The sequence below is a fragment of the Saccostrea cucullata genome, unplaced genomic scaffold (assembly GCF_032062105.1).
Source record: "Saccostrea cucullata isolate Sc308-1 unplaced genomic scaffold, CSIRO_AGI_Scuc_v1 ctg1552, whole genome shotgun sequence".
Lineage (NCBI taxonomy): Eukaryota > Metazoa > Mollusca > Bivalvia > Ostreida > Ostreidae > Saccostrea > Saccostrea cuccullata.
Window position 1 is genome coordinate 10169 of NW_026941304.1, and position 16813 is coordinate 26981.

The window sequence follows — 16813 nt, forward strand, 5'->3', positions numbered from 1 at the left end:
TATTTGCATTTAAAAATTTGAAGCGGCTGTTCCCAATGATGTAATGGTTAGCGCGTTTGATTTTCATGCGGGCCACCCGGGTTCAATCCCCATGTGTCCGAATTTTTTTATCATTTTTTTTTGGCTAGATTTTTCGTTTTTTATTTCAGAATCGGACGGAAGACCTCTCGTTGCTTGCAACCAGATCATATCTAGTTATTATTATTATTACTCTTATTTTTTAGACAAATTTTGTGCACGCGATATCTCAAGATTTTTTCATCGGCTTTTCATCAAACTTTCAGGGATGATGCGCTCTTATATGCCATTGTTACATTTGGAAGAATTTTGGAACAACTTCCTTTCGGTGCCAAGTAATGGCCATTTTCCTGATTTTAAAATGAAATTTTGTCAGTTCGAGATCTAACGAACTACTAAAGATATGAACTGGAGACTTGTTGGAGAACATAGGGCATGACTTCTAGATATGCGGAATGTCCTTTTCGTGTGTCGTCAGTACTTCTGGTCGCTACCGGAAGCGATTAAAAAAATTCAAATTTTTCAACTTTTTTGCTTTTCATTATTTTTCTTTCATTTTTATAGGGTTAATAGAGACTCTTAAATGAATGCGAAATGTGTAATTTGTTTTAGAATTGAAAAAGCCAACCTCGAGAGATTCGCATTTAAAAATTTGAAGCGGTGTTCCAGATGGCGTAATGATTAGCGCGTTGGATTTTCACGCGGGCGACCCGGGTTCGATCCCCCGTGTGATCGATATTTTTTTATGACTTTTTTAGCTAGATTTTTCGCTTTTTATTTCAGAATCGGACGGAAAACCTCTCGTTGCTTGCAACGAGATCTCCTCTAGTTATTATTATTATTCTTATTTTTTAGACAAATTTCGTGCACGCGATATCTCGAGAACTATTCATCGGTTTTTCATCAAACTTTCAGGGATGATGCGCTCTTACATGCCATTGTTAATTATGGAAGAATTTTGGAACAACTCGCTTTTGGTGCCAAGTTATGGCCATTTTTCTGATTTTAAAATTAAATTTTGTCAGTTCGAGATCTAAAGAACTACTAAAGATATGAACTGGAGACTTGTTGGAGAACATAGGGCATGACTTTTAGATATGCGGAATGTCCTTTTCGTGTGTCGTCAATACTTCCGGTCGCTACCCGAAGCGAATTAAAAAAATCAAAATTTTCAACTTTTTTGTTTTTCATTATTTTTCTTTGATTTTCATAGGGTTAATAGAGACTCTTAAATGAATGTGAAATGTGTAATTTGTTTTAGAATTAAAGAAGCCAATCTCGAGAAATTCGCATTTAAAAATTTGAAGCGGTGTTTCCGATGGCGTAATGGTTAGCGCGTTGGATTTTCACGCGGGCGACCCGGGTTCGATCCCCCTTGTGCCCGATATTTTTTTACGACTTTTTCAGCTAGATTTTTCGTTTTTTAATTTTAGAATCGGACGGAAGACCTCTCGTTGCTCGCAACGAGATCGTTTCTAGTTATTAAGGTCTTCCGTTTCCAACGGAAGACCTTATTGTTTTCGTTAGGTTTCTTTTTCCCTATTATTATTTTTTTTTCTTACCGATTTTTGTGCACGCGAGTTCTCGGAAACGGCTCAGTTGATTTTAATGAAACTTTCAGATCTGATAGATATTGATCTAAACCTTATTGGAAATTTTTTATATTGATGACGTCACTTCCGGCCGTGAGATATGGACGATTTACTGATTTTAAGAGGGTCGGCTTGTCCTGGTAACTCCTCCTAAACGACTTAAGATATAGAGTCACAATTTTCAGTGAGAGTAGAGGAAGGTTTGCTGAATTGCATATGAGTTGCAAATTTTTCTAGCGTAAAAGGCACCGGAGATCGGTGGAGCCCAAAAAATGTCTCAGAAACATTTCAAGAAATTTGACACGTTTTCTTTTATATCTTTTTACTTGTTAACATTTTGTTAAAACATGTATAACAAAAGATGTGCAATATAGTAAGACCTTTCATTTAATACCAAGAAAACGGGGTAAGCCCTTCAAATGAGGGGCTTAGAGGGGCCAAAAGTCTCTCAACTCTTTAATAATAAATATTTTATGATACATTACTGAAGCAAAGATATTTATCTTAACAATGTGCAACAATATCTAATAAAATTTTGATCAAATGTTACGCAATAAGGGTTTACAGGGGACTAGAATGCTAAATCTTTGACGCTTTATATCTCGAAAAGCGTGAATATTTTGATAAGCAATATTGAACAAAAGATGGTCAAAATAATGTTCTTAACAATATGCGTACTTTTAATTTTTCATTTTTAATTTTTTCTGTACTAACTTCCGTTGTAAACCAGAAGTAGTTTAAATATAGTGATTTTTCCCATTTTTCTAATGAATGTAATTGTTCATTATAGAGATTTAAAGAATGCGTAGCATCTTAATATTTCCACCGGAAGTACAGTTCGTTTAAACCGAAAGTTGTCAAAAAATGAGTATTTTCCATCGAAACTTTCAGGTATGATTACTGCATGCTTAACGTAGAGTTGAAAATCGTTTTGAGTACATACAGTCGCACCGGAAGTGAATAAGAAGAACTGGAAGTTGTTTCGAATTGATAGATCCTACATTTTTGGGGGTGTTTCTAAACATATTTTGAAGAATTTTTGTGCCTTTTTGACATTTTTTATCCTATCAATGGAATTATCCCAACACAGGTCTTATTCCCTCAGATATCGGACGGAAGACCTACTCGTTGCTCGCAACGAGATCGCATCTGGTTAAGGTCTTCCGTCTTCACGGAAGACCTTATAGTTATTCTATTGTTTCTTATTAAGGTCTTCCGTCTTCACGGAAGACCTTATAGTGATTGTATTGTTTCTTATCATTCTTATTCTTTTTTTTGACAAAATTTTGTGCACGCGATTTCTCGAAAACTATTCAGCGGTTTTTCATGAAACTTTCACAAAATATGTGTCATTATATGAAGTTGTTACATCCGTAGAGAAATTTGGAAAATTCGCTTCTGGTGCCAAGTTATGGACAATTTCCTGATTTTAAAATGCGATTTTGTCGCGCACTTTTATCGAAAATGGCTAAGTATATGATATGGAGACCTATTGAAGATGATAGATCATGACTTTCTGGTTTGCAGAATCACCTTTTCGTGTGTCGTCAGTACTTCCGGTCGTTACGAGATGCAAATTTAAAAAGCCGTATTTTCTAACTTTTTTGTTTTTCAGTATTTTTCATTTATTTTAGGTATGTTAATTGAAACCCTCCTTATAATGCTTACTATTTAATATGTTTGAATGTTGATAATATCTAAACTCTAGATATTAGCATTCAAAAATCTGAAGCGGGTCCAAAATGGCGGCTGTCTCTGTCAACGTCGACATTTCGCAATAGTGGTTTACGGAGGCAGCCGAGCGTTTGCTTTAACGAAAGTTACATAAGAATAAATGAAATATAAAGGAATACTTGGACTGCCACGTCGTAGTTTCGTTGCAGTTCTTTGTCAAACTAACGTTTTCTATAATTGGTTTTGGCTGGTTTTCAAAGTAGAAAAAGAAAAGACTAAATGTGCAAATGAAATTCAATACCTAATATCTTTTGTGCATCACGGAAAAACAGATCTTAAATCATACTTATAAGTAATACTTTCTCACAAAAGAATATCAATGTAATATTGTCAGTATAAATCTTAACCACTGTTTTCCCATGCACATTTGTGTCATATTAAACTAATAAATAAGACAAAAATAAGAAAACGATTCTTTAAAGATCGCTTCATGGAGTTTATTTTAGCATTCTTGTCTCAAAGACCTGATTCAAGTTATTGAGCATAACTGATATCTGATTCTTTGACCGTCGTAGGGCAAGCCATGTTTTTTTTTTGGCGAAACGTTTCAACTTTTTTCGATTAACTAATCGGGATCGTTCACTTTGGGGATAAACAGGAAATTGAAAAAAAGTTCACAACCGTTTCACCGCTAAAATGTGTTCAATATACTTTCTAAACCTCGAATCATAGGCTATAAGAACGTTTTTTTTTTAATTTCATTGAAGTTATCACACCTTTTAAACAGAACATTCCAAAGTAAAGGCGCGAAGATTAACTCGTAGCTATGACAGAAGCACTGTTTCGTTAATATATCTAAGAAGTAGATTTATTCGAATGTATAGACGTCCCGATAGCGTTATATCTAGTGCGTTGGAATTTCGTGCTAGCGACTTGGGTTCAATCCCCCTTGTGTGCAAATCTTTTTTTTTTTTACTTTTTCAGCTCGATTTTATATTTTCTTTCCGGAATTGGACGGAAGACCTCTCGTTGCTCGCAACGAGTTTCATATCTAGTTATTATTATTATTCGGTTTCTTATTTTTTTCCCTAAATTTTGTGCACGCGATTTCTCAGCAACTATCCAGTGGATTTCAATGAAATTATCAGGAAATATGCGCATCAATAGGAACTTGATACATCTGGACGGAAATTTGAAAATTCTCTTTTGTTGCCAAGTTATGGCCAATTTCCTGATTTTAAAATGCAATTTTGTCGCGCACTTTTATGGAAAATGGTTGAGGATATGAACTGGAGACTTATTGGAGATGATAGATCATGACTTTTTAGTTTGCAGAATCGCCTTTTCGTGCGTCGTCAGCACTTCCTGTTTTTGCCGGAAGCATATTTAAAAAATGCAATTTTTCAATTTTTTTGTTTTTTGATATTTTTCTTTGATGTTTTTAATTTAAATAGAGACTCATTTGCAAATGCGTAATATGTAATTTTTTTTAGAATCGAAAAAGACAATCTCGAGATATTCGCAATTAAACATTTGAAGCGGTGTTTTCAATGGCCGAATGGTTAGCGCGTTGGATTGTCACACGGGCGAATATTTTGGGATTTTTTCGCTATTTTCTGAGAATGTCCGATATTTTTTATCACTTTTTCTGCTAGATTTTTCGTTTTTTATTTCAGAATCGGACGGAAGACCTCTCGTTGCTCGCAACGAGTATCGTTCTAGTTATTATTATTATTATTCTTATTTTTTCCCCTAAATTTTGTGCACGCGATTTCTCAGCAACTATCCAGTGGATTTCAATGAAATTTTCAGGAAATATGCGCATCAATACGAACTTGATACATCTGGGAGGAAATTTGAAAATTCGCTTTTGGTGCCAAGTTATGGGCAGTTTTCTGATTTTAAAATGCGATTTTGTCGCGCACTTTTATCGAATATTGCTATAGATATGAACTGGAGACTTATTGGAGATGATAGCTTGTGACTTTTAGGTTAGCAGAATCACCATTTCGTGCGTGTCAGTACTTCCGGTTGCTACCGGAAGCGATTTTAAAAAGTCGAATTTTTCAACTTTTGTGTTTTTAAACTGTTTTCTTTGAATTACATACAGACTCTTTTGCAAATGCAAAATATGCAATTTGTTTTAAAATCGAAAAAGCCAATCTCGAGATATTTGCATTTAAAAATTTGAAGCGCTGTTTTCAGTGGCTGAATGGTTAGCGCGTTGGATTTTCACGCGGGCGACCCGGGTTCGCTCCCCCGAATGTCCGAATTCTTTTTATGACTTTTACAGATCAATTTTTCGCTTTTTATTTCAGAATTGGACGGAAGACCTCTCGTTGCTCGCAACGAGTATCGTTTCTAGTTAAGGTCTTCCGTCTTCACGGAAGACCTTATAGTGATTTATTATTATTATTTTTTTTTTGACTTTCTAATTTTGTGCACGCGATTTCTCGAAGACTACTGGATGGAATTATATGAAATTTTCAGAAAAGATGTGTCATAATATGAACTTGATCATCTGAGCGATTTTTTGAAAATTCTTTCTGGTGCCAAGTTACGGGACATTTTCTGAAATTAAAATGACATTTTGTCCACGATTAAACTCAAAAACGGTAAAAGATATCAACATGAGACTTTCAGGGATTATAGATCGTGATATTTACTATCCAGGACGCGATCTTTCGTTCGTTGTCGGTACTTCCGCTCGTTACCGAGAAACGAATCAAAAAAATTGTATTTTCTAACTTTTTTGTTTTTCAATATTTTTTATTTATTTTTGGAATATTAACAGAGACCCTTCTATTGATGCTTACTATATAAGTTGTTTGAATATTGGTTAATCTGAATCCTAGATATTAATATTTGAAAATCTGAAGCGGGCCCAAGATGGCGCCTGCCTCTGTCAACTCCGCCATTTCGGGAGTAGGGGTTTATGGAGGCAGCTGAGCGTTTGATTAAACAATTCTGACATAAGGATACGTGAAATGTAAAAAACTACTTGGACTTTCACGTAGTAGTACGTTGTTATTACGTGTCAATCTTAAAACTTAATTTCCGTTTCACTGCTTTAGTTTAATTGGGCTAGATATGATATGTAATGTGTACAATGTGTTAAATATACCTTCTTAACGTCGAAATAAAATTAAGGCGATAAGAACGTTTTATTTATTTTATTTCATTGAAGCTATCACACCTATTTAATAGAATATTTACTCCTGGCGTTTGGCGCGAAATTATCAATAGTGGCCCGCCTTTTATAATTCCTAGACAGGTGTATTGTTGCAAATGTATACACAAGTATATTTAGAGCAGTGCTCCCAAAAGCTTAATGGTTTGCGCGTTAATAGATCACGTAGTAATTACGTTGCAATTCTGTGTTGAAAATTTATTCTAGGGTCTTATCAAAGTCTTCTGTAACGTGTTTTGGTTTTTTCTCGAAAGTAGAAAAAGAAAAGACTTTTGTGCAACGATTCTCAAGATAACGATATCGATATATCTTTGATATGTGATGACGATACGCATTCGATACAAATGAAGATTTTTATAGGAAATATCATCAGCCCATGAAAATCTTTCTATTTTTCTTCTTTCGTTGTTTATTTAACATTTGGGGTTTAATATTAAAAAAAAAAGATATAAAAAAATATGAAATAAATAATAATTAACACCATGTAACTTTTTTGTTTTTCAATAAACAACTCTTTTATAAATTATTTTTGCAAAGAATATTTGTTTAAAGATGCAAAAAAAAGATTTTATAAGCAATAAAAATTTTTTCTATTGATGCTTACTATATAAGTTGATATGAATAGTTGGTTAGCAAATGAGAGATACCTATTATCATTTAATTTTGAAAAACAGATCTTAAATCATAGTTATAAGTTATAGTTTTTCAAGAAACAATGTCGATGCATGTATATAGTAAGTATAAAACGTATAACCACTGTTTTTCCCATGCACACTTGTGTGATAATAAACGAATAGAAAAGACAAAAATAAGAAATCCATTTTAATAAGATCGTCTAATGGAGTTTATATTAACATTCTTTTATCAAAGATCTGAATCAAGTTATTGAACATAAATGGTATCTGATTCCTTTACTGTCATAGAGCGAGGCATCTTTTTCGGCAAAACATTTCAACCTTTTTATGAAAGTGTAACTAATCGGCATAGTTCACTTCTGAGACGAGAAATAAAAAATTAAATTATAGTCATTTCACTGCTTTTGTGTTACTTTTCTATAGAATGTGTACAATGTGTTAAAAACATTTTCTAAACCTCGAAATGTAGGCTATGAGAACATTCTTTTTTCTTAATATCATTGAAGCTATCACACCTATTTAATACATCAGTCCAATGAAAAGGCGCGAAGATTTAACGTGGCGTTTGGCGCCAAATTATGAATAATGGCCTGTCTTTTATAATTCTTAGACAGGTGTACTGTAGCAAAAGTATACACAAGTACATTTAGAGCAGTACTCCCAAAAGCTTAATGGTTAGCGCGTTGGGGATAAAATGGGGGAAAAAGCGGATTGGATTTTCACGCTGGCGACCTGGTTTTAATTTGTGACCAAAATTTTTGTTTACTTCTCAGCTAACTTTACGAGTTTTTATTTCCAGGGACCTCTCGTTGCTCGCAAACGTCTATGTTCCCAAACGGAGTTCTGTAACGTGATTTTTGTTTGGTTTCTTATTATTATTATTATTATTAAATTATTAAAAGATTATTATTATGTGCAAATGAGAGTTACCTATTTTTTGTCCGCAAGAGACATGAAAAACATTTTGATCTTAAATCCTTTTTAGGGTTATAGGTGTGTGGTTTTTCAAGGAACAATTTTGTCGCATACGCATGCACGTATATAGTATGAGTGAAAAAACGTATAACCACTGTTTTTAACTTTTACATTTTTTAATAAAATGATTCGAAACTCATTATATAATAAAGATATAAAATAATGTAGATAATATGACACTGTCAAATTTTAATACGCGCATGCACGTGCGCTAATGGAGGTTTATATTGGCTGAAATCAAAAATCTCAATATATTTTCAACGTTGATTGAAATTTAAAGTATGGTACTTTAGTTTAATTCCTTTACTGATCATAATGAGCTTGAAAAAAAACATTTTAAACTTTAAATGAAAGCTATAACTAATTTGCATTTTTCACGTTTGGCGCGAAATTAGAATAGGATTTAGAACATAGACAGGTAAATGAAATTATAGGTGTCTTTTCGCATGCTTTTGTGTTCGTTCTGAATGCGGTACAAAAATGTGTTCAATATATTTTCTGTTTTTTCGAAATGCTATGAAATGACAATATATATCATTACTTTTGAATGTACTACAATATGATATATAACAATTATCGTAAAAACTCGCTCGTGCACATGTGCTATTTAATCTGATTCAGCTTTAATTTAAACGGCTATAGATTTGTTTTTCAACCAAGTTAAACAGGATGGGATTAGCAACATTATGAATAATAGACGTCTTTTATAATTCTTAGACTTTTGTGTATGCACGTGCAAAAGTAAATATACACAAGTACGCTTAGAATGCACTGCATTTTTTAATCACTCCTGGATTAATTGATTTGATATTAAGTATATTCAAATATATAATGGTTAGCGCGTTGGGGATAAAAGGGGGAAAAAGCGGATTGGATTTTCACGCTGGCGAATGGTTTTAATTTGTGACCAAAATTTTTGTTTACTTCTCAGCTCGACTTTAAAGTGTGTCTTTTAATTTCCAGAATCGGACGGAAGACCTCTCGTTGCTCGCAACGAGATCGTTTCTAGTTATTATTATTTTTCTTCTTCTTCCTGGGTACTTTTTTGTCCGCGAGTGATCTTGTAAACTGTTCACCCGAAGTAGGTAAAATCTTTTTAGGGTTAGAAGACATGTTATGTAGATTTGCGGAATCAAGGTCATTTTCCGCGCACGTGCTTGCAAGAGCGTGCACGTGCAACACGTGAAAAAAACCAATATAATAGATATGGCCGTAACTTTTCTATTTTTTGACTATATCCTTTGAAACTCATAATATAAGTATATATTAGTTCTATAGGCATGATGACATGTTCCTCACGCACGTGCTTGCAAGAGCGCGCACGTGCAACACGTGAAATGTCTAATATAATAGATATAGCTGCAACTTTTCTATTTCTTGATGAAATGCTTTGAAACTTATAATATGAAGATATATTAGTAGTAGAGACATGATTACACGGTCAAAATAGCAAGATCTCACGCGCATGCGCGTGCACTTTGCTCTGATTGGCTGAAACAAAAGTATCAATATCTTTCTTGTTTTTCGACAAAATCCTTTGAAATTTTGAACATACTCATACACTATAAAGATCTACAGCATGATTTAAAAGAATTATCTTGAAAACATGCGCATGCACGTGTGCTGCAACCTGATTGGCTGAAACTTTAAATGTCTGTAACTTTCTAAGTTCTCAACGAAACGGGATGAAATTCAGAATATCAATAGGTATAATTGATTCCTAAATTATGCTTCTATCAAATTTGAATGCAAGGACATGCATGCATGCACGTGCGCATGTGCAATACGTAAAATCACCAAAATATTCGAAAAATGGTAACATTTATATTTTTATGATATTTTGATTGATTCTCACGATAAAAAGATAGGTTAATGGTTTACACAACATGCCTTAATCATCTTGCATGTGCATGCAAGTGCGTGCGCATTCAATACGTTAAATGGGATATAGTTGATATCATTGTAGTATTGATAATTCTTTGATGAAATCCTTTGATACTGAGCATATTTTTAAAAAAAGTCTTACAGGAAAATGGATCAAGAAGGGAGTTGGGGAGCGTTTGGGGAACATCTGTGACGGTCCCCGTTACAATTAGAACTAGATTTTGTTGCAATTGATGCAAATAATAAAATTTCTATAATATGAAGAAATTGTTAACTTTCTATGATGTTTAAAATTCAACTTCTCTGCAACCATCCTTATTAATCTATAAAATTTTATGTATTTGTTCTGTATCATCTGTATTAATAATATGTAATACAGTGAACATAATTCAAAGCTACAAAACCGTAAGAACTATTGTCCTGTGATATTTGAGATTTTGGCAAACTTTGAAAGTTATAGGATTGATTTGTTCATTATTGCTTCTAGTAGAATATTCCATGCTATATTTCGGAGATCGAGGATAGGATATCGAACTGCTTTGTAACTTAGATTAAATTAGGTAACTCGAAAGTTGTCAGATGCTTATATGCCAACATTGGAAATAATAACTTGTTTATATCTCAATTAAATCATGCAAAATGAATATCGCATTTTCAGCAATACTATATAATTAAAAGTACTCATCAATGATAACCAAGCCCAATTCATATTGAATAACTGATTGAGATTTGTCATTTTTCTCAACAGAAGTCTCTATTTCAACACTGAGGCCATCAAACGAATCCACTTTGTCAACAGAGACACCATCTCCCACTAAGCACACATCTGAGGCGTATATTGCATTGGGTGTAATCACGCCCATTTTTCTCTTCATAATTATTAGTTCTGTCTGCTTTTGTGTATGGAAAATGTACCAAAGAAAGTTAGAAAATACTAAGCCGACACCAGATCCCAAGTTTGTCCATGGCGAAATAAGAAATCGGCGACTCACTGTCCAATTTGAGGGAGCACTACAAGCGGAAATTAAAGAAACACGAAAAAATATATCGCATCAAACTGGAAATAGCTTTCGTTCCTCAACTATACCATCTGATATGAGTGACGACTCCAGTACTAGACCGTCTAGTTTGACATCTTTATTAGTAAGTGTTCCACGCATTGTCACTAAAGAGGACTGTGCTGAAAATCAGAGTTTTAAATTTCAAGAAAGTGTAATAGAATTAACAGAAAATGAGTCAACATCTTCACAAATAAAAGAGTCGTTTAGAAATCCTGGATTTAATACAATAGGTGTTGACACGGCAGATTTAAGAAGAACAATGAAGAAAAAAACAGAATCGAAGAAAACACTTCGGAAAAAATTCCGATTAAGGCGTTCCAGGAGCTCTGTTAGGGATAGTTTGTTGACATCTAAGGGATTAAAAGACGAATCACGAATCTCAAACAGAAAGCCTTTGGTAAGTTGTTTATAAAATATACCGGTATATAAATTAAAAAGTTACAAGTTTTAGCATAAGAATTTTATAATTCATACCTTACATATGTGTCTGGTCTTTAACCTGTAATATTCAGTCCGTGCTGCCTGGTCATTTGTAGTGTTTGATGTGTTCAAAAAGTAGGAGTTAGCATTTCCTGTTAACCGCATGGTCTGTGTCATGATCGACTGAACGGAATCTACGTGCGAAAAATGGTCGAGCAAATTGTTTTAAACCGGAATCTCTGTCGAGACTGTAGCTCTACTGGTTTGTACTTCTATCAAAGGAAGAAAACTGTAGCAGTTGGGACTGAAACTTTACAACAGCAATAAACAGAACTATGATCCTTGATTAAGTCTCTTTTTGTGGCAAGACTGCAATAAGACTACAACGGTCGGAGTAGCTTTTGAATTTTTTTTTACAGAATTTTCAATTTTAGTTACCATGGCAATATCATTCATAAAAAAATAAATAAAGACAATTATGTATTTTAGTGTAATCTACTTTCATTAAATTATAATCAGACTAAAACTGTGTTTGGAGTAGCAATTTAAAAGTTTTTCACAGAAATATTTTTATTTCTTTAGCCATATTACATGTAATACTGTTCATTGGAATCAAAAACCGATGGATAGAATTATGTATCTTAGTGTAATCTACTTGCGTGCCAAGTTATATTGAAATTAGACAAAAACTGTAGAAGTAGCATTTTGAAAGTATTTCACAGATATTTCTATCTTAGTAACCATGGCAACACTGTTCATCGAAATAAAAACAACACATAATTATGTATCTTAATGTAGTCTACCTGTGTGCCAAGTTATATTATTGAAATCATTTTAAACCTGTGTCGAGAAGTAGCATTTTGAAAGTATTTAACAGAAATTTCTATTTTTAGTAAGCACAACAATACCGTTCATCGAAATCAAAAACCGATACACAGAATAATGTATCTTAATGTGGCAGGGATGGGGTCAATTACATAGAAAAGTAATTTATTTACTTATTTAGCTACAATTACTTACCAAAAACCTTCAATTAAATGACCATTACCATTACATGGATTTTGAAATGTAATTCATTAAATAACAAATACTTTTCAAATATAATTAATTAAATTACAAATTACATTCAAGAATACACGTAAAAAAGTTCATAGTCATGTACATTCCTTTATATTTATATCTGTCTTTATTTTACAACATTTTTTTACGATAATATTATTTAAATCTTCATACAATTTTCATATACTGTGTTCACTAACCTACATGTACATCAATTAGATTTGAAGATGTCTCTACCGCACTGAAGATTTTTTTTTCTTGCCATTGGGATATTTGTGAGAGGAATGTATACATGTAGATACTGACCTGTAGAAAGTTTACTCAAGGTTTTACCTTAATTCATGTGTAAAAAAATTGAAATAATTTTTACGCTTTCCAATATATTTATGTTAAACGTACAACGCTTTTTGCCTTAATATTTCCTTATTTCAGCATCATAAGCTACATCTCATAATGTGGGTATTTGACTTTTTCTGTGCCAATCAAACTACAATTTAAAGTCAAAGTGTGTGTATAATACCAACAGACAAAGTCAAAATGTGCGAAAATTTTTATTTAGAAATAAGTACATGACCCCAGGGCACTAATTAGCACATGTTAATAACTTTGAACACAAGCTGAAGATATGGCAAACAAAAAGGATTAGAAGCCACTGGACTACTCATTTTCATATGTATTAAGTAGTCGGATCTGCAGGTTCATAAAATTACCAGTAAAGGGGACCGACTATAGTTTCCATTGCGCAATATTTCGCGCATCATAGTAAAATGAAGCGTATTTGCTGTTTTAACGCAACTTTTTTCGCTTAATTATTAAAATTAAACAAAATTAAGAAATTATAGGTATACAAATGTAATTACAATTTGAAATAACTGAATCTTTAACTGATTTTGCAATTGATAGGTAGGTTGACGTCGTTACAGTGTGTTTTTGACGCTATGATAATCTGAAGCTCTAAAAGAAAGGGGTAATAAAAATGTTATTAAAGAAAAAAGAAATTTGAAACATAGAAATTTGAGAATATCTCCATTATTGCAGCCCGGAGGACCGGATTGCTCTATGCATATAAGTTTAAGTGTTGGTGTATGGGGATTGAGGTGGGAGAAGTAATTCAGAATTAAAAGTTTTCTAAACATTAAAAAGATTGTTAACCAGAATGTTCTTTCCCTTTATAAATTAAGAGAAACATAATATATTTACTTCCATATAGTGAATTTGTAAAAATATATATGTTTTTGATATTTAATGTATAAAGTTGCTTATCATTTACTATTGAAAAAACGACAGGTCCCTTTTTTTAGAACATAGAAATTTATTTATCGCATAAAAACGCACTCTACACAGTTCGTTCTTATATTCTTAAAGTAAAGTGAAATACATTTTTGAAAATAGGTGATGCATGAGTCTAGTTTCAATTTATATTTTATGCAGCCAATATTTACTTGATGAATTGATAAAGTTTAAAAAGGGTATCGTTTTTGTTCGATTTTCATCGGACTATAAGTTTTCAAATATTCTCGATTATCGTCTCTATCATTTAGACACATGCCTGTTTCACACATATCGAAGCGGTTTGATGATCAAGACTTATTTCCATTGTTTACTTTATTTATTTCCCGGGCGACAATTGATGATTACATCAATGTTTTCTTGTTTTATGTTTTCATATGAATTCTTTGTGCCCGTCATATTTTGTAGTACTCTATAAAAACAGTAAAATTCGTAATTTTTTTGCATTTTGAGATGCCCCCTCTGGTAACAATTTCTAAGCAGTATTCCAGGGACTCATGTTGAACCCACAAACATTTCCACTTCTAAAGATATGAATTCCTAAATCTCATAATGCATGGGAGAATGGTTTATTCTACATATTCCCACTTTTTGAAAATCAGCTAGAAATAGGTAAGATTTTATGTGGGAATAGATGGAATTTTTGTGTAAACAAATAATTACCTATATAAACATATAAATTATTATATAAATACTGTATAAACAGTGATTCATGAACTCCTTTTGGAATATAGGACAGGTATATATGCTTCTTAAAATTGTAAATCAGACTTTTTTCCTAATATTTGATTAGGGAAAAATGGACATTTTAAATTGAATATCACCATGTTTTCCCCGTTTGTATTTTCTAAAATTCACCTATTTCAATGCATGTTTAAAAATATTGCTCTATTTTTATTTAATGTTTTCAAATCAACATAATAAAGTGTGTATCCTTTATAACATATTTTCTAAAATTATATTGTAGAATTCATATACCGGTATTAAATTAAAATAAATCATTCTTATCATAAGTCTATTTATTTTCTGTTCAACATATAGGTAAATCTAAGATGGAATGTAATTAGTATAATTACCGTAAAAACATGATTACGTTAACAAAACATTAATTGTTATTTGCAAGTGGGAATAGGTGGAATTGAGATTTTTAAAACGTGGGAATAGGTAGAATGGTGGGATTTTCAGTCCCACCAACTATCCCACGTTTCTTCCATGGGAGAAAAAAATGTCAGATGGGATACCTTCTCCAAGGGGATTTTTTCACCCATGAATTTGTTAAAATGGGATAAATCCCACGGATATTGACAATGAATTATTTTCTCCAGTACACTGTTATTGTTGGTATATTCTCTATATATTATGATGAAAAAATTGTCATTGTCATACTGTATGAGATATATTTCATGTTTCTCAATGTATGGGAGAAATTGTTTGATTGTCAATATCCGTGGGATTTATCCCATTTGAACAAATTTGTGGGAGAAAAAATCCCATTGGGATAAAACATCCCATCTGACATTTTTTCTCCCATGGGAGAATGATGGGATAGCTGGTGGAATTCAAAATCACACCATTCTCCCATGGGATTCTGAGTTTTAGGACTCCATATCTGTAGAAGTTGAGATGTTTTTGAGCTCAACATAAGACTCTGGGATACTGCTAGGAAATCCCGCCAAGTGATACAAAAATATTTTTGATATTACAATGAGAAATGGTAGTAAAAGTCTGGACTATGTCGCGTCCAGAGTTAAATGTCGTACTGTTATTTCACAAAATTTATATTTTTAAGTAACCATGGCAATACCGTTCATCGAAATCAAAAACCGATACACTGAATTATGTATCTTAATGTAGTCTACTTGTTTTCCAAAATATATTGAAATCAAACTAAAAGTTGTTGGAGAAGTAGCATTTTGAAAGTATTTCACAGAAATATTTATTTTTAATAATCATGGCAACACCTTTCATCGAATTCAAAATCCGACACGCATAATTATGTATCTAAATGTAGTCTACCCAAGTTATACTGTAGTCAGACCAAAATTGTAAGAGGAGTATATCATTTTGAAAAAAAAAATGTTTACAGAAAGACATACTGACAGACGTACGAACGGAAGAATGACACATTACTATCGCATAAGCTCTTCTGGTCTCTGACCAGTATAGCTAAAGAGTCAGTCAACATTTGACTTAATTATATTAGATTGTATTTGCTGACAAGGTCATTATCGAGAGTTTTGAATTACTGAATAGTTTATCACATACATGACTTTTCTGATTCCTTATATTTAATCTCTCTCTCTCTCTCTCTCTCCACGATGTATATAATAATTTAAACAATTTAAAGATATTTGCATATTCCTCAAGTGACACTTTTTTGTGCAATGTACAATAATGTATTTTTTTTTTTTTTACATATTTTAGAAATCTATAGTATCATATGGAACGAAGACCGTAGTTCTTGGAATACAACCACCTCCAAGTCAACAAAAGAAATTGGTATGTTATATTGGTTATTCGTAAAAACTTCATCATCATTATTTATACAAATGAATTAATACAACATCAAATGGCTTGTAAAACAGTTAATTAAAATTTGGACAGCTTAGACGTTCACATAAAAAATCTTCGTTTTTGGACAAAATCAACGAGGAACCTTCAAGTACACGTGAGAAAAATAAAAAGCACAAGGATTTAGAAAAAAACATTACAGCAGAAAAGGGAATTAAACCTTTGAAAGAAACTATTGACAAAAATTCTGAGGTAAGTAAACTAGTACATGTGAGTTTAAATTACATTACATGTATCCTTTTGGTACCTAAATTTCTTATTTAAGGTCATACACAACGTAGTTGAACTTTTCTGTCTTTTTCGATGGAGCAGAAGAGTTGAAGCAACTGTGTGTTATATCTTAATTTCTACGTATGGTGTTGTACACTTATTAAAAAACAATTTTGGATAAAAGAAACATCTAGAATATATGTTTAGTATTTTTTATATATTTTTCTTTGAATC

At 32.5% G+C, this 16813-nt stretch overlaps 1 protein-coding gene across 1 annotated transcript; it reads left to right on the plus strand.

Annotated features, from left to right (window-relative positions):
• Positions 1 to 10716: 10716 nt before the first annotated feature.
• LOC134257591 (uncharacterized) lies at positions 10717 to 16519 on the plus strand (the record flags this gene model as incomplete). The annotated part of the gene is made up of 3 exons (XM_062740182.1): positions 10717 to 11426; positions 16223 to 16297; positions 16403 to 16519. Coding segments are annotated over 3 exons (902 nt in total), but the record flags the coding sequence as incomplete, so codon positions are not given.
• Between the last annotated feature and the right edge of the window lie 294 nt (positions 16520 to 16813).